The sequence below is a fragment of the Pongo abelii genome, chromosome 7, assembly GCF_028885655.2.
Source record: "Pongo abelii isolate AG06213 chromosome 7, NHGRI_mPonAbe1-v2.0_pri, whole genome shotgun sequence".
NCBI classification, from domain to species: domain Eukaryota; kingdom Metazoa; phylum Chordata; class Mammalia; order Primates; family Hominidae; genus Pongo; species Pongo abelii.
The window spans coordinates 32,714,091-32,741,180 of record NC_071992.2 but is presented as its reverse complement, the minus strand read 5'-3'; the positions used below and the strand labels follow the sequence as shown (position 1 = coordinate 32,741,180).

The 27,090-nt window shown below is 38.1% G+C and overlaps 1 protein-coding gene across 2 annotated transcripts in view; it reads left to right on the top strand.

Moving 5' to 3' along the window:
* Positions 1 to 27,090, top strand: part of TEX15 (testis expressed 15, meiosis and synapsis associated) — an 84,426-nt gene that overhangs the window by 18,221 nt on the left and 39,115 nt on the right. For both annotated transcript variants that reach the window (XM_063726602.1, XM_024251246.3), the window contains exons 3-4: positions 7,253 to 7,397; positions 22,599 to 22,764. In XM_063726602.1, the coding sequence (XP_063582672.1) occupies positions 7,262 to 7,397; positions 22,599 to 22,764 (302 nt within the window). In that variant the 5' untranslated portion in view covers positions 7,253 to 7,261. The remainder of the gene's footprint in view (positions 1 to 7,252; positions 7,398 to 22,598; positions 22,765 to 27,090) is intronic.

Sequence of the window (27,090 nt, the reverse complement as noted above, 5' to 3'; positions counted from 1 at the left end):
ACATCATTTCACCATATATGTGAAGGTTTATCTTGGAACTCTTTTTCCTATTTTATTGGTCTTAGATGTCTGTCTTTATGCCTGTTCCAAGCTTTAAGGAATATGAGTTACGGAAATAGTGAATGAATTGATAATATATATCATACAGGAAGCAGGGTATTATAAACAAACGGTAACACACACACACACACACACACACAAAAATAGGAGAATCAGAGTTGAGACTTAAGATGTTGGAATTATCAAATATAGGTTTTTTTTAGAGACAGAATTTTTTTTCTTGCTACATTGCTATGTTGCCCAGGCTGGAATCCAGTCATAGCTCACTACAGCTTTGAACTCATAGGCTCAAGCAATTCTCCCACCACAGCCTGCCACGTAGCAGGGAGTACAGGTGTAACCATCACACCCAGTTTAAATACAATATATTTTTAAAGAAATGAGAAAGGCTTTAAAATGTGAGAAGCAGATTTTTTTAAAGAACCAAATATAACCCTTATTAATGAAAATAGTAATAATTATAGTTAACTCAATGGACTAGAAGCAGATTAGACCTAGCTGAAGAGAGTCAGTGAACCAGATGTTAGATATGAAGAAACATGATATGAATTTTAGATATGAAGAAGGGTTAAGAAACATGAAGAATAAAGATAGAAATTTGAACATAGGTAAATAGAAGTTCTATACTAAGGAAATAGAATGATGTCACAACAATATTTAAAGGTAAAGTTTCTGAGAATTTCACATAATTGTTGAAAGATACCAAACGTTAGATATAACAAGTTCATCAGATACTTAGCCTAGAACATCATGATGAAAATGCAGGACATAAGAGACAAAGAAGATACTAAAAGCTGCCAGAGGAAAAGATTGCCCATAAATGAATGACAATTCAATTGGAGGTGATAACATCTTCAGAGTGCTGCGAGAAAGTAGCAGTCATTCTAGAATTTTGTACCCAGGAAAATTAAGCCTGATGGCAGCATGTCTACTAGAGAATAGAATTTATCATATTAAATTGTAAAAGATTTAAAACATTCCCTTTAAAATCAAGGGCAAGATCAAGATACCTGCCATTATCAGTTATATTCAACATTGTACTAGGTACAAGAAATAAATAGCATAAGAATCAGATGGGAAGAAACAAAACCGTAAGTCATTATACTGTCCATTATTCATAGAGGATATGGTGGTTGATGAAGCTAAATTTTTACAATTAATAAGAGCTTAACAAGGTTACTGGGTAGCCAATATATAGAAATTGGTTTCAGGGAGTCATTTACCTAGTGATTGAGTGCATTCACTCTGGTGCCACACTGCCTAGCTTTGAATTCCAGGTTTTGCCCTTCCTAGCTTTGTGTCCTTGGACATATTATTTAACTTCCCTGCACTTTTGTTTTCTAATTTAAAATAAGGGTATTTCATAGGGATATTGTGAAGATTAAATGGATCAGTATATATCTAAAGCATTTAGAAAAGTGTCTGGTACCTGGTAAGTGTTATATACGTGTTAGCCATTTTTATTATCAGTATCAACATTTTTTTTTTTTTTTTTTGAGGTAGAGTCTTGCTCTGTCGCCCAGGCTGGAGTGCAGTGGCACAATCTCGGCTCACTGCAAGCTCCACCTCCCGGGTTCACGCTATTCTCCTGCCTCAGCCTCCCAAGTAGCTGGGACTACAGGCGCCTGCAACCACGCCCAGCTTATTTTTTGTATTTTTAGTAGAGACGGGGTTTTACCGTGTTAACCAGGATGGTCTCGATCTCCTGACCTCGTGATCCGCCTGCCTCGGCCTCCCAGAGTGCTGGGATTACAGGCGTGAGCCACCGCACCCGGCTACAACATCATTCTAAACATAGTAGTGAATAAAATAAGTTTTAAAGATACCATATATAGTAACATAAAAATTATAAAGTACCTTAGAATAAATACTTTAAAAGAAGTGTAAAAACCCTCAGGGAAAAAAATTATAAAACTACTGAAAGACATTAATGAACTGAATACCATGTTCACAGATAGGAAAACTAATATAACAATAAAGCTTATCTTAAGATCGATCACTGGATTCAGTGAAGTTCCAGTTAAAACCTAAACAAGATTTATTATTAGATAGGCCTAATTTAAAATGTGTATAAAAGTGCAAAGAGGCTGTGGAAGAACAAGATTTGTTTTTTTTTTTTTTTTTTGGTTTTGCTCAAGCATGTATCAAGATTTGTTACAATATGGTGTTGATGCATGAATACAGAAAGACACCAATGAAACAGAGCCCAGAATTCGTACATATGTGGAAAATGGGTTTATGTCAGAGATGGCATTACAGATAAAGAGGAATAAGAAAGGTTGTTTTAAAAAATGCCAACAGTTTGATATTCACATGGAAAACTTGAAACTTTATTTTTTACCATAGACAAAAAATGAATTTGAGGTGAAGTAAAGACTTAAAGGTAAAAGGCAAAACTATGAAAGTTTTAGAAGAAAATATATGGGATATCTTTATGATCTTGGGGAGAAGTATTTCTTAAAGTTTATCAAAAGCAAAAATGAAAGCACAAAATATAAAGAAAAATATTCATAGTTGGGACTAAAATTAAACATACCTATTTTAGAAAATGAAAATACAACTTTTAAAAGTGGGAATTACTTGCAATAAATATAATTAGCAAAAAAGATAGTATCTCATATAAAGATTTCTTGCAAATACATAGAATAAACAAACTGATAGAAAATCGGGTAAAAAACTTGGATGGGTATTTCACAGATGTGGAAACATGACCAATAAATATACTCAGTACATGATCATTCTCAAAAATTGGGGGCTGGATTCAGTGGCTTATGCCTACAGGCACTTTGGGAGGCTGAGGCGGGCAGATCACTTGAGGTCAGGAAGCTGAGACCAGCCTGGCCAACATGGTGAAACCTCCCTCGTGTCTACAAAAATTAGCCAGGCATGGTGGCACATGCCTGTAGTCCCAGCTACTTAGGAGGCTGAGCCAGAAGAATCGCTTGAACCCAGGAGGCAGAGGTTGCAGCGCACTGAGATCACGCCACTTCACTCCAGCCCAGGCAACAGAGCAAGACACTGTCAAAAAAAAGGGAGGTGCAGGGAGAAAATGCAAACTAACCACAATCAGTTATCATTTGCTCCTGTCAGGTTGGCAGAAAGTGAACTATCAACATCAAGTGTTTGTGAGAATATAGAGAAACTGGAACTCTCATATACTCTTGGTGATGATGTGTAATAAAAGATTCAGAAATAGCCAAGCACGGTTGGCGTGATGATGTGTAATAAAAGATTCAGAAATAGCCAAGCACGGTTGGCATGTGCCTGTAATCCTAGCTACTTAGCCATTGGGGAGGCTGAGGCATCAGGATCAAAAATCTGTGTGCAGTTAGCCAGCATCTTCCCATGACGGCGCCCTCACTCACCCCACACAATGCAATGAGGACAAACCAGAATTCTCCAAGGCATTTATTGATCACTTGAGCTCAGGAGTTTGAGACCAGCCTGGGCAACACTAGTGAGACCTAGTCTCAAAGGAAAAAAAAAGATTCAGAAATGAGACTATACAGAAATTAGTTTTTCTGTGTGAGGAATCTTCCTCATGTAGAAACAAAATTAAAAGACAAAAATATTAAAATACATATGACAGACAAAACTAATTTATTTGTATATGGAGTCCTTATAAATCGTTAACTAGAATACGGTCTTCTCTGTGGAAAAAAATGGACAAAAAGATAAGAACAAGTGATTCACAGAAAAAATAGCTCAATGTCACTGATAATGAATTAAATGCAAACTAAAACCACAGTTCTATTTTTATTTACCAAGTTTTCAAAGGTTAAGTTTGATGAAATATTAAAAAATAAAAATATAAAGAATATTTTAAGCAAAAATTAGTAGATAATAAAGGCTAGATACAGACAGATGAGTTACTAAGAGACCAAGAAAATCAGGATTATGAAGTCGTAGAAGTCTGGCAAGCTGTTATTTGAAGAACAGAGTGGTCAAGAGTATTAAACAGAGAGAGGCCAAGTAAGTCATGAACCGCAAATGACTGATGTGGATAATCATTGATGACTTTGAAGATTGCTGTTTAGGTAGAGTAATGGAGGTAGAAATCAAAGCAGATTGAGGAGGGAATGGAAGATGAGCTAGACAATGGCAAATATTTGCATTTCTGAGATGAACTCAGCTGATTTGTGATGTATTATTTTTACTTTTGATTGAATTTCTACTGATTTAATTTCCTCCTAATAATAACAGGATTATTCATTGTTTTTATTTCTTCTTGAATCAATTTTGGTAGCTTTTTTCCTAAGAATTATTTTGTCTAATATTTAAATGTATTGGCTTAAAGTTGTTCATAACATACATTCTCTTAAAACCTATATAGATAGATGTTTAAATTGTTAGCAAACTCTTGTTTTTGGTTCCTTTGTTCTTTAGTTATTATTTTGAATATCTGTTAAAGTATATGGTATATACCTTATGTACCATATGTACTATGAAGTACATGGTATATGCATTGCCGTGTACATTAACTATTCCTGAATGTTTTAGAATTGATTTCTTTCTCTATCTATAATAGCCCAGGACTCCAGAAGACAGCCTCAGCATGAATCCTCAGAATTCAAACTTCCTGATTTTACTTATATATATTTATGTATATAAATAATACATAAACATATATAATCATTGTAGGACTATTTCATATGACATAATTTGTAATATGTAACATATAAATATAAAGGTTATAGGTCTGTGATACATGAGCATAAAGAAATATATATCAAAGGTCTAATATCCCACCCCAAAAAAACCCGAACAAAAAAAATATGAAGTTATCACTTTAACATAGTTGAAGTTTGGGCTGAAGTTAAAGAGACTTATTCCTACTTAAAAGGTAATAACTGAAAAATTGCTGAGCGCAACTTATTTAATGAAGGATATTGAATACCATTGTGTCCTGATTATTCATCTTTCATTAGCAGTAAACTTAGCTTTTTGTGGCAAAGTATTATCCTAAGTAAGCACTGAGGAACAGAAGTGAACTTCATAAATCTTTCCTTTATTAGCAAATTATGCTAGAGAACCCCTATAGCTGAAATCATCAAGCTTTCTTGAATATGTAATTTTTTTTTCTTTGAGCCGGAGTGTCACACTGTCGCCCAGGCTGGAGTGCAATGGTGCGATCTCTGCTCCCTGCAACCTCCGCCTCCCGGGTTCAAGTGCTTCTTCTGCCTCAGCCTCCTGATGAGCTGGGATTACAGGCACACACCACCATACCCGGCGAATTTTTTGTATTTTTAGTAGAGAGGGAGTTTCACTATATTGGTCAAACTGGTCTCGAACTCCTGACCTCGTGATCCACCCACCTCAGCCTCCCAAACTGAATATGTAATTTAACTGTAGTTAAACACAGTATTGAGGATTGTGCTTTGAGGATTGTCCCAGCACTTGGCTGTTCAAGTAAAGTATATTCAACTGATTATTCTTTACCTTTATGTGCTGTTGTTACAGATCATGACTAATCGAAGATATTTTTATTGCATAAGGCATTCTAAACTATTTTCCATTCTCCCCCTTACTAAACTGCGAGGTGAACATGGCAGCCTTGACAAGTATCTCTAGAGCTGGTGCATCTTAGGAGTATTCTTGTTAGAAAGCAGTACCCCACTATTTTCTGTCATTGTGGCTGAATGGAAGAAGGGCTGGCTTTCTTCTCTTTTTCTTCTAGAGGTCTTTTTCATTCCCTGATCCATGTTTGGGTGACTGCAAGATCACCTTTCAAAAAGAACAGGAGGGGATTAAGAGGGACATCCTTGTGAACTTTCTTAGAACCTTATCCTTTGTGATCCTTCTATAAAATTTTGGCATCTTTTAATTTGGATTGTGATCTAATGTTGGAACTAAGCAGTTGATAGGTGTCAGGAGGGCCATCAACCATGTTACGAAATGGTACGAAAAATACCTGCTTATATATATTTCCCTGTGTGTATACTCCATAGCTTTCTTTTGAAATCCAGCTTGAGTCCTACTTAAAGAGGTTAAGAATCAATATTTGGCAGGGGATGGAGGTTGCAGGGGAGTTTGGGGAGAGAGAGAAACGAGAGGGAAAAAGGAGGGGGAGGAATATTTTTGATACTTCTGGTATAGCAATATTTGATGTTGTCTTAAGCATTTATAGAATGATACTATAGAACAGTAGTCAATAAGCGATTGGCTGTTGTTGGCCATCAGCTGTAGGAATAGTCAGCAATAGTTGGTTTACAACTTTTTGAAGTTTCTTCGAAAGCCAGAGATCTTGATTTAAAGAGAGTATCGTTTTAGTCACAGAAATGTATAGGAAAAAAATGCTTTTTAAAAATGGAGTATTTGGGCTGGGCATGGTGGCTCATGCCTGTAATCCCAGCACTTTGGGAGTCTGAGGCAGGAGGATCACTTGAGCCCAGGAGTTCAAAACCAGCCTGGGCAACACAGACAGACCCTGTCTCAAAAGAAAGAAAGAAAAAAAAATGGAGTGTTTGGTAAGAATTTTACCAAATGTGCATAAAAATTGTTATGGCTGTAAGTTTTTGAGCTTTTCAGGAGCAGGGAGACTTTTGGTTACCTAATGACAGTTACATGAATTACGAGGAAAAAATGCGTTAGAAACAAAAATTCATATATATATATATATATATATATATGAAATATATGTGTGAAATATATATGTGAAATGTATATATAAGTGATATATATATGTATGTGAAGTATATATATTGAGATAGAGTCTTGCTGTATCGCCCAGGCTGGAGTGCAGTGGAGTGATCTCAGCTCACTGCAACTTCCACCTCCCGGGTTCAAGCTGTTATCGTGCCTCAGCCTCCCAAGTGGCTGGAATTACAGGTATGTGCCATCACACCCAGCTAATCTTTTTGTATTTTTAGTAGAGATGGAGTTTCACCATGTTGGCCAGGCTGGTCTCAAACTCCTAGCCTCAAGTGATCTGCCCACCTCAGCCTCTCAAAGTGCTGGGATTACAGGCGTGAGTCACTGTGCCCAGCTGATATTTTTCAAATTATATAAAAACCAAAGTTGTAAACTCCTTTTCTTTTTTGGGTAACTGTCAAATTGAGATGGAAACTTTATGACAGTTGACTAAGAACATTTTACTATTTACTTTTGTTGAAGAACTTTTAAATGATCGTACTGCCATTGCCTTTTATGTATTTATTGACCTTTTTGCTTAATAACCTTGGGTTGATTTTAGGCCAACAAAATGGAAATGAAAGAAACTGCTAAACAGAATACACTGTGTCAAATGAGCTCAACTAGCAAACCCATGTTGAATACTCGTGAAGTCAATCCTTTGAAGAAATTCACCATTCCTAAGATCAGGAGGACAGCTGAGAAAGGTAATATTTCTGTAGTTGGGAATATTTTAGTAACTATTACTGTATTTCTCTCATTCTTAGTTTATGTTCATCTTTTATTTTGACTCTATATAAAATTAGGTTAATTCAGGTCTCTAATTCCTTAAACATACATGTACTTATGTTTCCACACAAAATAGAATAGACGCATGTTCTGCATCCTTCCCTCTAAGTACACCTAAAAACCCTGGACATTTTTATAAAATAAATATGAGAAGACTTTTGAAACTGGAGAGAAGACAGACCAACTAGGGAATTTGAGACTCAGAGAATGACATAGCAGTAAGTTCCCTCGATTTTCTTTTTGTTTCCTCCCTATCTCAGACTAGATGCCCCCAACACAGAAATGCCAGCTGACACAGACCTCCCCCAAAAGCCCCAAGAAAAACCTCTTCTTTCTTGCCAGTGGACTAAGAAAAGAAAAGGGCAGCCGAGAAAGTTGGAAACCTGTTTGACATTAAATATACCCCTCCCGTTTCCCACTGGGGTGATGGCAAAGGAGGTTGAGTGGGGATCCTGGACTCTGACCCCCTACCCAGCAGGAACAAGGTACCCCTTTCCTTCCCCATGGCGCCAGTGGTTATCCAAGTAGGATCACACAGCAATAATTCATTCCCTTCCCTGCCATCATCCTGCTCCTGCAATGTCAGTTGATACCTACCCCTGCTTTGTGGTGATGAGTTGTCCTTTCCACTAGGGTTAGAGTCAGTGAACAAAGTGGAGAGCCTGGACCTCCACCACATCCAGCAGTAACAAGGCCTCCTTCTACAGTGTTGGTGGAGGATGAGCGGGGACCATGGCCTTCCAGCCCTTTGCAGTGGTAACAGGATACTCCCCAGGGTATAAATGGAGGCCCTGTGGAAAGCCAGAACTTCACCTCTGCATAGTAGTAAAGAGTCAGTGCTCCCCTTTCCCTGCCAGCCATTGTTCCTGCCGGCACAGTTTTAGTAAAGTCTTGCTGAAGTGAGAGATTAAATATAATCTAGAGTCTCATAAAAATGCCCCAGTTGACCAGGATATAATAAAAATCGCTCATCTTAACACACCAAGAAAATCTCAACTTGAATGAGAAAAGATACTCAATAGATGCCAACATCAAGATTGACACAGGTGTTGGAACTATAATTACCTGAGAGACTTTTAAAGCAGCTACCATGAAGATACTCGGACAAGCAGTTACAGACACTTTTGAAACAAATGAAAAGCTAGAAAATTTCATCAAATAAATGAAATATGTAATAACCGAATAGAAGACTTAGAACTGAAAATTTAATTAAAATAAAAACTCAGGCAAAAACTAATAGAACTACAAGGAGAAATAGAGAAGTCCACTATTATAGTTGGAAATACCCCATTATCAGAAATGGGCATATCCAACAGACAGAAAATCACTAAGGACATAGTTGAACTCAGCAACACCATCAATCAACTTGGTATAATAGACACCTGTAGACTATTCCATTCAACAGTAGCACGTTAGACATTCTTCTCAAGCATACATAAGACTCACCAAGATAGACCATACCTTGGCCATAATACACATGTTAAGAGACTTGAAATAGTAGAAATCATACAGTCACTTCTCAGACCATGTATTAATCCGTTTTCATGCTGCTGATGAAGACATACTCGAGACTGGGCAATTTACAAAAGAAAGAGGTTTATAATGGACTTACAGTTCCACGTGGCTGGGGAAGCCTCACAATCATGGCAGAAGGCAAGGAGAAACAAGTCACATCTTACATGGATGGCAGCAGGCAAAGAGAGCTTGTGCAGAGAAACTCCTGTGTTTAAAACCATCAGATCTCATGAGACCCATTCACTATCACAAGAATAGCACGGGAAAGACCTGCTCCCATAAGTCAGTCATCTCCCACCGGATCCCTCCCACAACACATGAGAATTATGGGAGCTACAGGATGAGATTTGGTTGGGGACACAGAGCCAAACCATATCAGACCACAGTGGAATTTATTAAGATGATCAAGTAGGAGGCCCACACTAGATATAAGTAACCCAAAGATAGCTGGAAAATACCGAAATTCTTTGAGATTAAACAGCACACTTCTAAATAATAAAAGCATCAAAGAAGAAATCTCAGGAGAAATGTTAAAATACCTTGAACTAAATGAAAAGGAAAACAAAATTTGTAGGATAAAGCAAAAGCAGTACTTAGGAAGAAATTTATGGCATTGAATGCATGTATTAGAAAACAAGAAATATCTAAAATCAGTAATTTAAGTTTATACCTTAGGAAACTAGAAAAGAGAGGACAAATTAAATCCAAAATAAGCAGAAGAAAAGAAATAATAAAAATTAGAGCAGAAATGAATGAAATGAAAAAAAGGAAATTAATAGATAAAAATCAACAAAATGAAAATCTGGATCTTTGAAAAGATCAGTAAAGTTGATAAGCCTCTAGCCAGGATAACCACGAAAAAAAAAGGGAGCACAAATTACTGATACCAGAAATCAAAAGAGAGGACATCACTACAGATCCTATGGGCATTAAAAGGATAAAGGATACTATGAACAACTCTGGGCCTGTAAATTTGGTGACCTAGATGAAATGTACCAATTCCTTGAAAGACATTATCTGCAAAAAAGTCACACAAGAAGAAATATGTGATCTGAATAGGCCTAAATCTATCTATTAAACAAATTGAATCAATAACTAATAACCTTCCAATACAGCACCAGGACCAGATAGGTTCACTGGTGAGTGCTAGTAGCATTTAAGGAAGAAGTTATACCAATTCTCTACAATCTCTTTCAGAAGATACAAGTAGAAGGAATACTTTCTGACTCATGCTTTTAGAGGAGCATTATTTTAATACCAAAACAAGTTAAAGAACTTAGAAGAAAACTACAGGGCCAAGAAAAGCTCAACATCACTGATCATTAGAGAAATGCAAATCAAAACCACAGTGAGATACCATCTCACGCCAGTCATAATGGAAGTTATTGAAAAGTCAAGAAACAATAGATGCTGGTGAGGCTGTGGATAAATAGGAATGTTTTTACACCATTGGGCACTGTGGCTCATGCCTTGAGGCTAGAAGTTTGAGACCAGCCTGTGCAACATAGCAAGGCCCTGTCTCTAGAAAAAAATTTAAAAATCAGCCTGTGTGGTACACGCCTGTAGTCCTAGCTGCTTGGGAAGCTGAGGTGGGAGGAACGCTTGATCCCAAGAATCAAGCAAGAATGTAAATGTAGGAGGGGAGGAGCCAAGATAACTGAATAGGAACAGCTCCGGTCTGCAGCTCCCAGTATGAGCGACGCAGAAGACGGGTGATTTCTGCATTTCCATCTGAGGTACCGGGTTCATCTCACTAGGGAGTGCCAGACAGTGGGCGCAGGTCAGTGGGTGCGTGCACCGTGTGTGAGCCGAAGAAGGGCGAGGCATTGCCTCACTCGGGAAGTGCAAGGGGTCAGGGAGTTCCCTTTCCTAGTCAAAGAAAGGGGTGACAGACAGCACCTGGAAAATCAGGTAACTCCCACCCGAATACTGTGCTTTTCCGACAGGCTTAAAAAATGGCGCACCAGGAGATTATATCCCGCACCTGGCTCAGAGGGTCCTACGCCCACGGAGTCTCGCTGATTGCTAGCACAGCAGTCTGAGATCAAACTGCAAGGCGGCAGCGAGGCTGGGGGAAGGACGCCCACCATTGCCCAGGATTGCTTAGGTAAACAAAGCAGCCAGGAAGCTCAAACTGGGTGGAGCGCACCACAGCTCAAGGAGGCCTGCCTGCCTCTGCAGGCTCCACCTCTGGGGGCAGGGCACGGACAAACAAAAAGACAGCAGTAACCTCTGCAGACTTAAATGTCCCTGTCTGACAGCTTTGAAGAGAGCAGTGGTTCTCCCAGTACGCAGCTGGAGATCTGAGAACGGGCAGACTGCCTCCTCAAGTGGGTCCCTGATGCCTGACCCCTGAGCAGCCTAATTGGGAGGCACCCCCCAGCAGGGGCAGACTTGACACATCACGCGGCCGGGTACTCCAACAGACCTGCAGCTGAGGGTCCTGTCTGTTAGAAGGAAAACTAACAAACAGAAAGGACATCCACACCAAAAACCCATCTGTACGTCACCATCATCAAAGACCAAAAGTAGATAAAACCACAAAGATAGGTAAAAAAGAGAGCAGAAAAACTGGAAACTCTAAAAAGCAGAGCGCCTCTCCTCCTCCAAAGGAACGTAGTTCCTCACCAGCAACGGAATCCAGGAGCTGGTTTTTTGAAAGGATCAACAAAATCGATAGACCACTAGCAAGACTAATAAAGAAAAAAAGAGAGAAGAATCAAATAGACGCAATAAAAAATGATAAAGGGGATGTCACCACCGATCCCACAGAAATACAAACTACCATCAGAGAATACTACAAACACCTCTACGCAAATAAACTAGAAAATCTAGAAGAAATGGATAAATTCCTCGACACATAACCAGGGAGAAGTTGAATCTCTGACTAAACCAGGGAGAAGTCGAATCTCTGAATAGACCAATAACAGGCTCTGAAATTGTGGCAATAATCAATAGCTTACCAACCAAAAAAAGTCCAGGACCAGATGGATTCACAGCTGAATTCTACCAGAGGTACAAGGAGGAGCTGGTACCATTCCTTCTGAAACTATTCCTGTCAATAGAAAAAGAGAGAATCCTCCCTAACTCATTTTATGAGGCCAGCATCATCCTGATACCAAAGCCAGGCAGAGACACAACCAAAAAACAGAATTTTAGACCAATATCCTTGATGAACATTGATGCAAAAATCCTCAATAAAATACTGGCAAACCGAATCCAGCAGCACATCAAAAAGCTTATCCACCATGATCAAGTGGGCTTCATCCCTGGGATGCAAGGCTGGTTCAATATACACAAATCAATAAATGTAATCCAGCATATAAACAGAACCAAAGACAAAAACCACATGATTATCCCAATAGATGCAGAAAAGGCCTTTGACAAAATTCAACAACCCTTCATGCTAAAAACTCTCAATAAATTAGGTATTGATGGGACGTATCTCAAAATAATAAGAGCTATCTATGACAAACCCACAGCCAATATCATAGCGAATGGGCAAAAACTGGAAGCATTCGCTTTGAAAACTGGCACAAGACAGGGATGCCCTCTCACCATTCGTATTCAACATAATGTTGGAAGTTCTGGCCAGGGCAATTAGGCAGGAGAAGGAAATAAAGGGTATTCAGTTAGGAAAATAGGAACTCAAATTGTCCCTGTTTGCAGACGACATGATTGTGTATCTAGAAAACCCCATTGTCTCAGCCCAAAATCTCCTTAAGCTGATAAGCAACTTCAGCAAAGTCTCAGGATACAAAATCAATGTACAAAAATCACAAGCATTCTTATCCACCAATAACAGACAAACAGAGAGCCAAATCCTGAGTGAACTGCCATTCACAATTGCTTCAAAGAGAATAAAATACCTAGGAACCCAACTTACAAGGGATGTGAAGGACCTCTTCAAGGAGAACTACAAACCCCACTGCTCAATGAAATAAAAGAGGATACAAACAAATGGAAGAATATTCCATGCTTATGGGTAGGAAGAATCAATATTGTGAAAATGGCCATAGTGCCCAAAGTAATTTATAGACTCAATGCCATCCCCATCAAGCTACCAATGACTTTCTTCACAGAATTGGAAAAAACTACTTTAAATTTCATATGGAACCAAAAAAGAGCTTACATTGCCAAGTCAATCCTCAGCCAAAAGAACAAAGCCAGAGGCATCACGCTACCTGACTTCAAACTATACTACAAGGCTCAGTAACCAAAACAGCATGGTACTGGTACCAAAACAGAGATATAGATCAATGGAACAGAACAGAGCCCTCAGAAATAATGCTGCATATCTACAATCATCTGATCTTTGATAAACCTGAGAAAAACAAGCAATGGGGAAAGGATTCCCTATTTAATAAATGGTGCTGGGAAAACTGGCTAGCCATATGTAGAAAGCTGAAACTGGATCCCTTCCTTACACTTATACAAAAATCAATTCAAGATGGATTAAAGACTTAAACGTTAGACCTAAAACCATAAAAACCCTAGAAGAAAACCTAGGCAATACCACTCAGGACATAGGCATGGGCAGGGACTTCATGTCTAAAACACCAAAAGCAATGGCAACAAAAGCCAAAATTGACAAATGGGATCTAATTAAACTAAAGAGCTTCTGCACAGCAAAAGAAACTACCATCAGAGTGAACAGGCAATCTACAAAATGGGAGAAAATTTTCGCAACCTACTCATCTGACAAAGGGCTAATATCCGGAATCTACAAGGAACTCAAATTTACAAGAAAAAGACGAACAACCCCATCAAAAAGCGGGCGAAGGATATGAACAGACACTTCTCAAAAGAAGACATTTATGCAGCCAAAAAACACATGAAGAAATGCTCATCATCACTGGCCATCAGAGAAATGCAAATCAAAACCACAATGAGATACCATCTTACACCAATTAGAATGGCAATCATTAAAAACTCAGGAAACAACAGGTGCTGGAGAGGATGTGGAGAAATAGGAACACTTTTACACTGTTGGTGGGACTGTAAACTAGTTCAACCATTGTGGAAGTCAGTGTGGCGATTCCTCAGGGATCTAGAACTAGAAATACCATTTGACCAAGCCATCCCATTACTGGGTATATACCCAAAGGATTATAAATCATGCTGCTATAAAGACACATGCACATGTATGTTTATTGCGGCACTATTCACAATATCAAAGACTTGGAACCAACCCAAATGTCCAACAACGATAGACTGGATTAAGAAAATGTGGCACATATACACCATGGTATACTATGCAGCCATAAAAAATGAAGAGTTCATGTCCTTTGTAGGGACGTGGATGAAACTGGAAACCATCATTCTCAGCAAACTATCACAAGGACAAAAAACCAGACACCGCATGTTCTCACTCATAGGTGGGAATTGAACAATGAGAACGCATGGACACAGGAAGGGGAACATCACACTCCGGAGACTGTTGTGGGGTGGGGGGAGGTGGGAGGGATAGCATTAGGAGATATGCCTAATGCTAAATGACGAGTTAATGGGTGCAGCACACCAACATGGCACATGTATACATATGTAACAAACCTGCACATTGTGCACATGTACCCTAAAACTTAAAGTATAATAATAATAATATTTAAAAAAACCCAACTACTGTTGGCAAACTCATTTCAAATGTAGTGATAAGTTGGTGGAATGTAGACATATGAAAAAAGATAGGCCATACAAATAATAAAGTAAGAGTGACTATATTAATGGTGGATAAGTAGACTTCAGAGAAAAGAAAATTTCCAAGAACAAAGAGGGATGTTACTTAATGATGAAAAGGTCAGTCCACCAAGTAGATGCAGCAGTCTAAAATATGTATATATCAGACATCAGACCTTCAGAATGTATGAAGCGAAACTGATAAAACTGAAAGGAGAAATGGACAAATTTAGAATTATAGTTGGAGACTTTGTACTCTCAGTTGCTAAAACTAAGCAGAAAGTCCGGAAGAATATTGAAGAATCTAACACTGTCAATCAACAGGATCTAATTGACGTTTATAGATTATTGTACTTAACAGTAGCAGAATAGACCTTTCAAGCACCTGTGGAACATGCATCAAAATAGACAACATCTTGGGCAATGAGATACATATCAACATATTTAAAGGAATTGAGGCCAGGTGCGGTGGCTCATGTCTGTAATCCCAGCGCTTTGGAAGGCTGAGGTGGGCAGATCACGAGGTCAGGAGATTGAGACCATCCTGGCTAAGACGGTGAAACCCTGTCTCTACTAAAAATATGAAAAATTAGCCGGGCATGGTGGTGGGCGCCTGTAGTCCCAGCTACTTGGGAGGCTGAGGCAGGAGAATGGTGTGAGCCCAGGAGGCAGAGCTTGCAGTGAGCCGAGATTGCGCCACTGCACTCCAGCCTGGGCAACAGAGCGAGACTCTGTCTCATAAATAAATAAATTGAAATCATACAGAATATGTTCTCTGACAACATGCAAACAGAAAAGTAAATCTCCAAAGACACTTGGAAAGTGAGTAGGAGGCACGGGGCTTGCTTGAGGCTAGGAATTTGAGACCAGCCTGGGAAACATAGTGAGACCTTATCTCTGCAAAAAGTAAGGTAAATAACACATTTTGAAATAGTCATGGGATTTTAAAGGAAATAAATATATAACTAAAATGAAAATGCAACATACCAAAATTTGAGGGACATGGTTAAAGCACTGCTAACAAGGAAGTTCATAGCACTAAATGTTTACGTTAGAAAAGAGGGAGTGTTTCAGATCAATAATCTTAATCTTCCAACCTTTAAGAAACCAGAAAAAGAAAGCCTGGGTGCGGTGGCTTACGCCTGTAATCCTAGCACTTTGGGAGGCCGAGGCAGGTGGATTGCCTGAGTTCAGGAGTTCGAGACCAGCCTGGGGAACACAGTGAAACCCCCATCTCTACTAAAATACAAAAAATTAGCCAGGTGTGGCGGCATGCGCCTGTAATCCCAGCTACTCGGGAGGCTGAGACTGGAGAATCGCTTGAACCCAGGAGGTGGAGGTTGCAGTGAGCCAAGATCATGCCATTGCACTCCAGCCTGGGTGACAGAGCAAGACTCTGTCTCAAAAAAAAAAAAAAAAAAAAAAAAACCTGTCAAGATGAAAGGATAATTAATGAAACTACAACAAAAAGATGGTTGTTTGGAAAGATCAACTAAATTGACAAACCTTTATCAAGTCTGACAAAAGAAAAAGAAGCCATAAATTACCACTATCAAGAATGAAATGAGTTATCACTACTGGCCCACAGGTTGTATCAAAAGTACAAACGTTAAACACATGTAGTTCTAAATAGATCATTTAAATAGCCTTACAACAATTAAATGTAATTCATGGTTAGAAAGGAAATTTTAAGGCCCAGATGGTTTCACTGGAGAATTCTAAAGATTTAAAGAACAGAAACTCTATACAATCTCTTCCAGAAAATAGAAATTGAGAGAATAATAATATGAGATTAATATTACCATAGTTCTAAGACAAGACCAATATAATATGGAAAACACCCCACAGACCAGTGTCCGTGATAATTGATGCATATATCCTAAACAAAATATTAGCAAATGGAGTTCAATATTTAAAATGAATTATTGCACACAACTGAGAGGTGAATGTTCTCTTCCACCACTCTTATTCAACATAATACCGGAAGTTATACCCAGCACAAAAAGCCAAGGAGAGGAATTAGCAGGTATTCAGAGTGGAAAAGAAGAAATAAAGTTATCCCTATTTGAAGAGAACATGATGGTCTGCATGGAAAATCCTAAGGAATCTTAAAAAAAAAAGAAAGGAAAACTTGGAACTAGTAAGTTCAGCAAGGTCACTGGATACAATGAAAACAGAAAAAAACAATTGTTCATTTGACTCATAAACAACCCAGGGATTAGGGGCACTGATCCCGCCCCCACCCCCTCCCCAAAACACACAGCTGAAAAATCTGCATATAACTCACTCCCCCAGCACTTAACTTTTAATACAAATAGCCTACTGTTGACCTGAAGTCTTACTGATAACATGAACAGTTGATTAACACATAATTTTATATATGTATTATATGCTACTATACTTTTACAGTAAGTAAGGTAGAGAAAATGTTACTAAGAAAATCATAAGGAAGAGAAAATATGTTTACTATTCCTTAAATGGAAGTGGATCACTGTAAAGGTCTTCATCTTCATCATCTTCACATTGAATAGGCTAAGGAAGAGGAGGGTTGGTCATGCAGCCTTAAGGAGTAGCAGAGGTGGAAGAAAATCCAAGTATAAGTTTTCCCACTGTTCAAACCCATATTGTTCATGAGTCAACTATGCTTTTAAATACTAGCAAAGAACACATGGAAATAAACAATTTTTAAAATACCATTTAAAATAACTTTGGGCAGCCGGGCATGGTGGCTCGCACCTGTAATCCCAGCACTTTGGGAGGCTGAGGCAGGTGAATCACCTGAGACAGGAGTTGGAGACCAGCCTGGCCAACATGGCGAAACCCCATCTCTACTAAAAACAGAAAAAAATTAGCTAGGCATGGTGGTGGGTGCCTATAATCCCAGCTACTTGGGAGGCTGAGGCATGAGAATCCCTTGAACCCAGGAGGGGGAGGTTGCGATGAGCTGAGCTCACGCCACTGCATTCCAGCCTGGGTGACAGAGCAAGATTCCATCTCAAAGTAAAATAAAAGATAATAACTTTAAAATGAAATACTTAGGTACAAATATAACAAAATGTGTAAAGTTTCTATGCTATAAACTATAAAATACTGATTTTTTTTAAAAAAAAAGGAAATCTAAATAAATGGTGAGATGTAGTGTGTTCATAGATTAAAAGACTCAACATAATGACATCAGTTCACCACAAATTTATATGAGGGTTTATTGCAGTTCCTATCAAAATCCCAGCAAGATGTTCATAGACAAGCTTATTCTGACACTTACCTGGGAAGGCAAAGAAACTAGAATAGCTAAAACAATTTTGAAATAGAAGAAAGTATATGGAAATACTCTATCCACTGTTAAGCCTTAGCATATAGCTGTGGTAAGAAAGACAGTGTGACCACAGGAATAGACACACAGATCTGTGGAACAGAATAAAGATTCCAAAAATAGATCCATGCAAATATGCTCAATTGATTTTCTTTCCATTGATTTTTAACAAAGGTGCATTAAGTGGAGGAAAAATAGTCTTCATGAAATGTTGCTAGAGCAATTGGACATCCAGAGACCAAAAAAATGAAGTTCACCCTAACCTCATGCAAAAAATAATTCCGAATGAACCTTGGGCTTAAATGTAAAACGTGAAGCTATAAAACATCTAGAAGAAAACATGAGAGGACATCTTCAGGATCTCAGCTTGGATAAGGAGTTCTTAGACATGATACAAAAAACAATCTATAAAAGAAAGAAGAAATTCACTTTCATGAAAATCAGAAACTTTTGCTCTGCGAAAGACTGTTAGGAAGGTGAAAAGATAAGCTAGGAATGGGGAAAAAAGCTTTTGCAGATCGTTTATCTGAGCAAGGACTTACACCTAGAACATATAAAGCACTTTCAAAGTTCAATAGGTGGAAAAAAAAAAAAAAGGCAATCCAGTTAGAAAACAAGAAAAAGACATGAATAGACTTTTCACCAGAGAGAATACACTGATGGCAAATGGGCTTATCAAAAGATGTTCAACATCATAGCCATTAAGGAAATGCATATGAAAACCACAATGAGATGTAACTATACACTTCTTAGAATAGCTGAAAAAGAAAACAATAACAGTACCAAATGCCGGTGAGGATGGGAGACACCAACTCACTCGTGTATTGCCATTAGGGAATGTAAGATAGCACAGCCACTCCAGAAAACAATTTGGCATCATCTTTAAAAACTAAATATGCAGCCATGCCCAGTGGCATGTGCTCGTAGTTCCAGCTACTCAGGAAGCCAGAGCAGGAGGATTGCTTGAGCCCAGGAGTTCAAGGCCATCCTGAGCAACATAGCAAGATGCAATCTTTAAAAAAATAAGTAAGCATGCAGGCCAGGCACAATGGCTCATGCCTGTATTCCCAGCACTTTGGGAGGCCGAGGCAGGTGGATCACCTGAGGTCGGGAGTTCAAGACCAGCCTGACCAACGTGGAGAAACTGCATCTTGACTAAAAAAATACAGAAATTAGCCCAGCGTGGTGGCGCATGCCTGTAATGCTAGCTACTCGTGAGGCTGAGGCAGGAGAATCACTTGAACCCGGAAGGCGGAGGTTTTGGTGAGCCGAGATCGCGCCATTGTGCTCCAGCCTGGGCAACAAGAGTAAAACTCTGTCTCAAAAATCAATAAATAAGCATGCAACTGCCATATGATCCAGCCATCCTTCCCTTGGGCATTTTTCCCTGGCAAACAAAAAATGATGTTCACGCAAAAACCTATACGTGAATGTACACAGCAGCTTAATTTGTAATAACCAGAAACTGACAACCACCCAAATTTCTAATGAGTAAATGGTTAAACAAACTATGGCACATTCATACCATGGTATACTACTTAGCAATAAGAAGAAACAGTCTACTCATACAACAACTTGGTTGAATCTCAGAGGCAGTATGCTAAGCAAAAAAAAAAAAGCAGTCTTTACAGGTCTCATACTACAAAATTTCGCTTACAAACATTCTAGAAATGGCAAAAGTATGCATATGGAGAAGAGAGTAATAATTTTCAGGATTTGGGGACAGGGTAGGAGAATGGGGGTGTGGGAGAGTTTCCGTATGAAAAAATACATAAAGGAGTGGCAGAAGTGATGTCTCTGGTGATAGAGCAGTTCTGTATCTTAGGGTGATTGTTACACAAATCTACATGTGATAAAATTGCATAGAACTACACACACAAGTGGATGTAAAACTGGTTGGTAAAGTCTTAATAAGGTCTGTGGCTGGTACCAACGTCATTTTCCTAGTTTTGATATTGGATTATAGTTACATGCTTCCACTGGAGGAAACTGGGTTAAGCGTACACAATGTACCCTTAACTGTGTACTGTTTTTGCAACTTCCTGTGAATCTAGATTCATTTCAAAATAAAAAGTTATACATCCACAAAATCATCATATGTTATAAAACTATCAAAATTTCTACATCATATGTTATGAAACTATCAAAATTTGTAATAATTATTACAAATACTAAAATGAAAATCATTTTGGGGGTCAATAATAGAATTAAAAATGGGAATGAGGAATGAGTTGTTACAGAAATCAGCTGGTTATAGTATTTTATATTGTTTCTGTCATTATGTTAACTTCTGTTGATAAGCTAAATTTAAGGGGTGAATTGTTAATTAGGTTCATTTATATGGAAATTGCCTTAAACCTTCTATATAGTCAATCTTCGTTATTTGAGGATTCCATGTTTGTGAATTTCCTACCTGCTAAATTCACAATCAACAGTCAGCAGTGCTTTTTTGTCCGAACTTGTTACTCAGCAATGCTTTCACAGACATGCACGTAGGGGTCTAGAATTTGAGTCACCCAATGCATGCATTCTCATTTAAGGTCAAATGAGGCCATGCTCTGCCTTGTTGTTTCAGCTCTCATACTGCAATAAGTGTTCTTTTCCTAGTGATGGTGCTATTGTTGTATTAGTCCTATTTTTTTTAATAAAAGAGAGATTTAATTGACTCACAGTTCCCCATGGCTGAGGAGGCCTTAGGAAACTTACAATCATGGCAGAAGGGGAAGCAAACATGTCCTTCACATGGAGTCAGGAGAAAGAAGAGCTGAGCAAAGAGGGAAAGGCCGCTTATAAAACCAACAGATCTCCTCTAAGAACTCACTATTTCAAGAATAGCATGGGGGTAACTGCCCCCATGATTCAATTACCTCCCACTGGGTCCCTCCCATGACACATCAGATGATGGGAACTACAAGATGAGATCTGGGTAGGGACACAGCCAAACCATATCAATTGTTAGCATTTTTGTTGGTGATTTCACTACTTTAAATGGTCTCCAAGTGTAATGCTGAAGTGTGGTCTAGTGTTCCTAAGGTCAAGAAGGTTATGATATGCCTTACAGAAAAAACATTTTAGGTAAGCTTCACTCAGGCCTGAGTTCAATGTTAATGTATTTCCAGGGAGAGGAGGAAGAAACTTGCCAATCTGTACATCAGGCCTCACCAAAAAGTGCTAAGGTAACATCTGTAGTGCCTGATGAAACTCTGGGAAAGATAGAAAAGCAGCTAAATTTATAGATTCATGAGATTTCGTTATGGCTGATAAAAAAAACATGGTGGGCAGCATTATTGTGAAGCTAAAAGCCAGAGGAACCTAGGTCACATTACCCAGAGTCAGGAAAGTGTTAAACCCTTCTTGGCTAGTGCTATTTGCCTCAAACATTTCAAAAGGTGATAGATGCAATATGAAAAATATTGAACTTGCAGGCAGATGCGTTCTGCAGATCAGGATGTTAAGGAAGAATTTTTTTAAATAACCAGCTAAATGTCACATAGGAAAACGGAAGAACAAGTTTTCAAAACTGATGAGATTGGTTTGTTTTATAAAGATGTTGGCAGAAGAATCTACATAATGCGGATGGCATTTTGGTGGTCAAAAATTTGACGAGGATCAGCACAGTGGCTCTTGTCTGTAATCCCAGCACTTTGGGAGGCCAAGGTTGGAGAGGATCGCTTGAGCCCAGGAATTTGAGACCAGCTTGGACAACATAGCAACCCTATCTCTACAAAAAATAAAAGAAAAACTAGCTGGGCATGTTGGGCCTGTGCCTGTAGTCCCAGCTACACAGGAAGCCAAGGCAGGAGGATCGCTGGAGCCCAGGAGTTAGAGGTTATAGTGAGAAATGATCATACCACTACACTCCAGCCTGGGCTACAGAGCGAGATCGTGTCTGTAAGGAAAAAAAAGAAAAAATTGACCAGATGCCCACAGTAACTTAACCCTTTCCTTTCCCCCAAGAACAGTAGTTTGTGACACAGTGTTTGTGACTCGATGTTGATGGGAACTTTGTACAATATAACTACCACAAATAACAAGAGTCAATTGTATTTGTTCCTTGCTTTCCTCTGAGTTCACTTCCATAGGATTTTATCCTTTTATGTATCTATTTACTACAACAATGCTGGAGATGCTCACTGTCCTAAAAAAGTCTGTTTCCTCTTTCACATGCCACTGTATCAGGCAACATCTTACACACATGTTCTTGTACTTTTGCAAATCAAAATAACCCAATCGTTTTCTAATGTGTAGATTGCCTCATCTTTACTTGGCAAATACTCATGCACGAACAGTAGCTGCCAGGTTTGTGTAATGATGTGCATTGTACAATCAGAGTTGCAACATCTTAAGTTGAAAATTCTGGGACTGTCATATCTGTATGTGTCAACTTTTAAGAACTCTTAATAGGTATGTGGAGAAAATCATAGTTCATATTTTCATTTATATCAAGTATGGGAGGTCTATATTACTGTTGTAGAACCTTAAATATAAGTGGTTGCCTTATGTTGTTAATGAAAATTCCAGTACTTATTTTGTGTCTTAGAGATACAGTTGTCATTGTACAGATGTCCAATAATGTAATTTTAAATACAACTGCTTTCTCTTTTTCTACCTTTAGTTTACTTGTCACCTTGTTACACCAATAGTAGAGAGTATAGTTTTATACATGATACTCTTAACCAGTGCAGGCTTGACGTAAGCTGTGATCTGCAGTCGTTATGGCAGTTTGGGGATACAAAACTGGTTCACAATGAGGAACTGGAAAAAAATTTTACTGCCAAGAGGTAAGTTACTATGATCTAAACGTGTTTGAGATTTTGTTGTGTTTCTTACTATGGAGTTTTATGCTAATTCATTTCTACCGTTTGAGATTTAGTAAGTTATTACTAAGAAAACACAGATTATTTTTTGTTACATTCTCATAGTCTTTTGTAACATTGAAAGCCAAGTGTGAGATTTGATTAGTTTTATGTATTAATGTAGTGAGATTTCAGACACCTCCTTCCAATTTTTTAACCTTGATAAATTTTTCAGAAACATGCATCAGCACCTTTATTAAGCAGCCAATTTGTAGATCCCTCACACCTCCTAGATAATGTAAAACTGCAGTCGAAGTAATCAAAAAGTAACTTCTTTTTACTCTTAAAAACCCAGCCCTTAAGAGACTGGGTTGATGTTTTTATTTAGGAGGATTGTAGCCAGCTGTTTCCAGCTATTCCACTAGAACTATTCTTTCTATATTGATGCCATTTCTGACACATAATTTTTTAAAGTACTTCTCCAGCTTTTTTGGAAGGCATATTATTGTCATTTTGATAAGAATAAGAGCGTATGCAAAGTTTTCATTGTAAGCATTTTTAATTATAGGTATAGATTTTGTGTAAGCACAATTTAGCATTCTTATATTTTCTTCTAACTTATCTCCTTTGCCATTTCTCACTGTTTAACTTAAAACCTAACTAGAGCTTGATAGACCCACATGCGAAACTCATTTTGGAATGTTTTGGCTTGTTTATTTTAGAATTGATTCCTCTTGATTCAAACATGCTGCCACACTTGGTGTCTGTTTGGAGATTTGGGATTAATGGGAAAGACAGAATTTGTTGTGGTATATTGCCTTTCCTCTAAAAAACACAGTTTTGTAGGTAAAAAGGACTGGGTATATCCAGTGACTTCCAAGTTGAAAAACACTTTGATCAAAAATGAATTCCTGACACCGTTCTTTGGTTTTGCTTATTTTGGACATTAAAATTTTTGTCCTTTGAAACAAGTTATTTCTCCCTGTTAGTGTTACGGAAAAGTTAGAACAAGTACCCAGTGATAAGGCATGTTAAAACATTGTAAATGACCAACATGTATAGGATTTATTGTTTTCTTAGCTATTTGCCCAATTAGACAAAAACTCGTTTGTTTCCCATAGTTATTTATACTCATTTTATGGTGCTTACTACAATATATTGATTTGTGTCTCATTCTCCTAGTATATTTTGAGTTTTATCTTGTTTTTGTGTTCAAAGTGCAAAACTGAGTCTGGCAACACAAGCCAGTTTGAATGAGTTTCTGTACTTGAAGTCAATGATAACCCAACTGGAACTGAATTTGGTACTGGGAAAGGGGTACTTGTAGCTAAGAGATTCTAAAATATGGATTTACTTCAAAGGAAGAGGGCAGTGAGGAACCCCCGTCCCTCCAGTATTCCAAAATGGGAAGTTGGTAATAATCTGTACCTTGGGGCACAGATCCTGTGTTTCATGAGGCTGTAGTTTTTGAGAAAATTTCTACCAAAAACTCAGCATATTAGAGTGCCTTGACGATTTCCCGTTTAGACCCAAGAAACATTATTTTCTCAATCATAGAAAATTCAGATTCAATAAAAAAGAATCACTCTGTTTGTGGCCTAGTTTCACAGTTCAGCTTTGCAAGATTAGCTTGAAATAGGTAATTAATCCTTTCCAAAGTTAGGGTGAATATGGGTTTAAAAGGAATGAAATTTAACAGGGGATAAAGATGTGGTAAAGCGCAAATCTGTTGCCTTAAATCTTTCCCAAATAACTCCTTTTAAATATTTTCTGCCTAGTAAGTGAAACTACTCAAGTTTATACAGTAAAGATACATGTTGCTTAATGACAGGAATATGTTGTGAGAAATGCATCATTGGGCAATTTCGTCATTGTGTAAACATCATAGAGTGGACTTACACAAACCTAGATGGTGTAGCCTACTTATACACCTCAGCTATATGGTATACCTGTCACTCCTGTAGACATTATAAACACTGTACACTTAGGCTACACTAAATGTATTTTTTAATTTTCTCAATAATAAACCTTATTTTACTGTAATATTTTTACTTTATACACTTCAAAGTCTAACTTTTTGACCCTTTTGTAATAACATTTAGCTTAAAACACAAATACGTTGTGCAACTGAACAAAATATTTTTATCCTTATTCTATGCACTTTTTTCTGTTTTTTGATTTTTTTAACTTTTAGAACTCTTTATTAAAAAACTTAAGACACAAACACACACATGATCCTAAACCTACACAGGGTCAGGATGATCAATATCATTGACTTCCACCTCCACATCTGTTCCACTGGAAGGTCTTCAGGTGCAGTAACATGCATGGAGCTGTCATCTTCTATGATAACAATGCCTTCTTCAGGAGTACTTCCGGAAGGACTAGCCTGAGGCTGTCTTACAATTAATTTATTTTAATAAGGAGAGATAATATACTCTAAAATAATAATAAAAAGTATAGTATACTAAATATATAAACCAACAACATAGTCATTTATTATTAACAAGTATTGTGTACTGTACATAATCATACATGCTATACTTTTATGACTGGCAGTGCACCACCATCACCACAGACATGAAAGTAATGCATTACGCTATGACATCGTGAGACCTAAGATATCACTAGGCAATAGGAATTTTTCAGCTCCATTATAATCTTAAGGGACCACCATTGTATTTTTGGTTTGTCCTTAACAAAAATGTCTACTATGGCACATGACTTTATTTTAAATGCAGTCTGGTAGAAATTGATAGTTTCAAGTTGAAATTCACTAAATGAAGTTCATTATAGATTGAGGGCCTTGGATGATGGGAAGGTCCCAGAGGCTTGTTGCCAAGAGACAGACATTCTTACTCTCACCCATTGTCTGAACAAGATCTCCTGCTATGGTTACTAGCTTTTGGAATTTTGAGAGCAAGGAATCCCAGCTACTTCTTTACAGAAGGATATACTTGTGCTAAGGACAAGTTAATATTGACAATTGTTAGCATTCTTTACTTTTTAGAATTTAATTGTATTTTTTCCTCCACCATTGTATTTTGGGTTTAGATAATTTAAACCTAGCCGTAAGTCACCTAAATGAATGTTGGTTATTTAGATCTATATCCAGATCTGTTGGAAATGAAGGCATTTCATCCATGTGATCATCATGGATCTGGAGTTGGATGTAGTAATTCAGTGAGACTTTGGGTTGTTCCCTCCTTGTGAGGTGGATTGAAAGTGCTTTGTGTGAATGAGCATTTTTGAAAGTATATGTGTTAGAAGAAGGGTATGTATGAAAAAGTGTAGCCAAATGAGTAGACTGCAGTTTTCCTAACAATTCTAGATCATCTTTTATAATTAGCCTAACCATTTTTGGTCCAATTCCCCTTGCTTTATGAGTTTATTGATGTACAAGCCTAGTCGTTATTTTTAAATAAACATAGCATAAGACTTGCTTGGAAATCCTGGAGAAGTGAAGCCTGTTTCTCTTCTGGTGGCTGTGAACAAGGAAGCCTCGTTGCTACCAGCTATCTTCTTGCTACCGTGATGGGAGCTGGATGTGGATAAAGATAAAGCTGTGCACAGCAGAGGGAGACTTGTGGGGAAAAACAAGTTTCTCATATCATTGAGGGGCCAAGTTCAGAATCTGCGTGTGGTAAGCAGCATAATGCTCCCCCAAAGATGTCCACATCCTACTCCCCAGAACCTGTGAATATATCACCTTACATGGCAGAAAGGACTTTGCAGGTGTGATTGAGGTTACAGACCTGGAGATGAGTGATTATCTAAGGTGATCTTAGTGGGCCCAGTTTAATCACAGGAGCTTTTGAGGGAGGGAGAAGAATGGATCAGAGAGCAGAGATGAAAGAAAAAAGAGATATGAGGGGGACTCAGCTTGCCTTTTCTGGCTTTGAAGATGAAAAAAGGAGATTATGAGCCAAGGATTGTGGGTAACTTCTAGAAGCTGGGAAATGTCCTTGCTGGTAATTCAATTCTGCCAGCTTGGAAAGAGATCCTCCCCTAGAACCTCAGAAAGGAACACAATCCAGACAGATGACACCTTGATTTTAGCCCAGTGAGAGTCATGTCTGACTTATCTACGTAACTAAAATAATAAATTTATGCTTTTTAATCCATTAAGTTTGTGAGAATTTGTTATAAGAGCAAAGGAAACAAAGTCTTGTATCTGGAGTTGGGTTGCATTAGCATTCTTAAATATTGTGGAATCCCAATTTCTTTTAGCTGTCAGCGTTTTGGTTCTTGCACTTTGGGCCAGCTGGATACTGAGTTCTTATCACTAGCAATATGATGGGTCTGAAAATT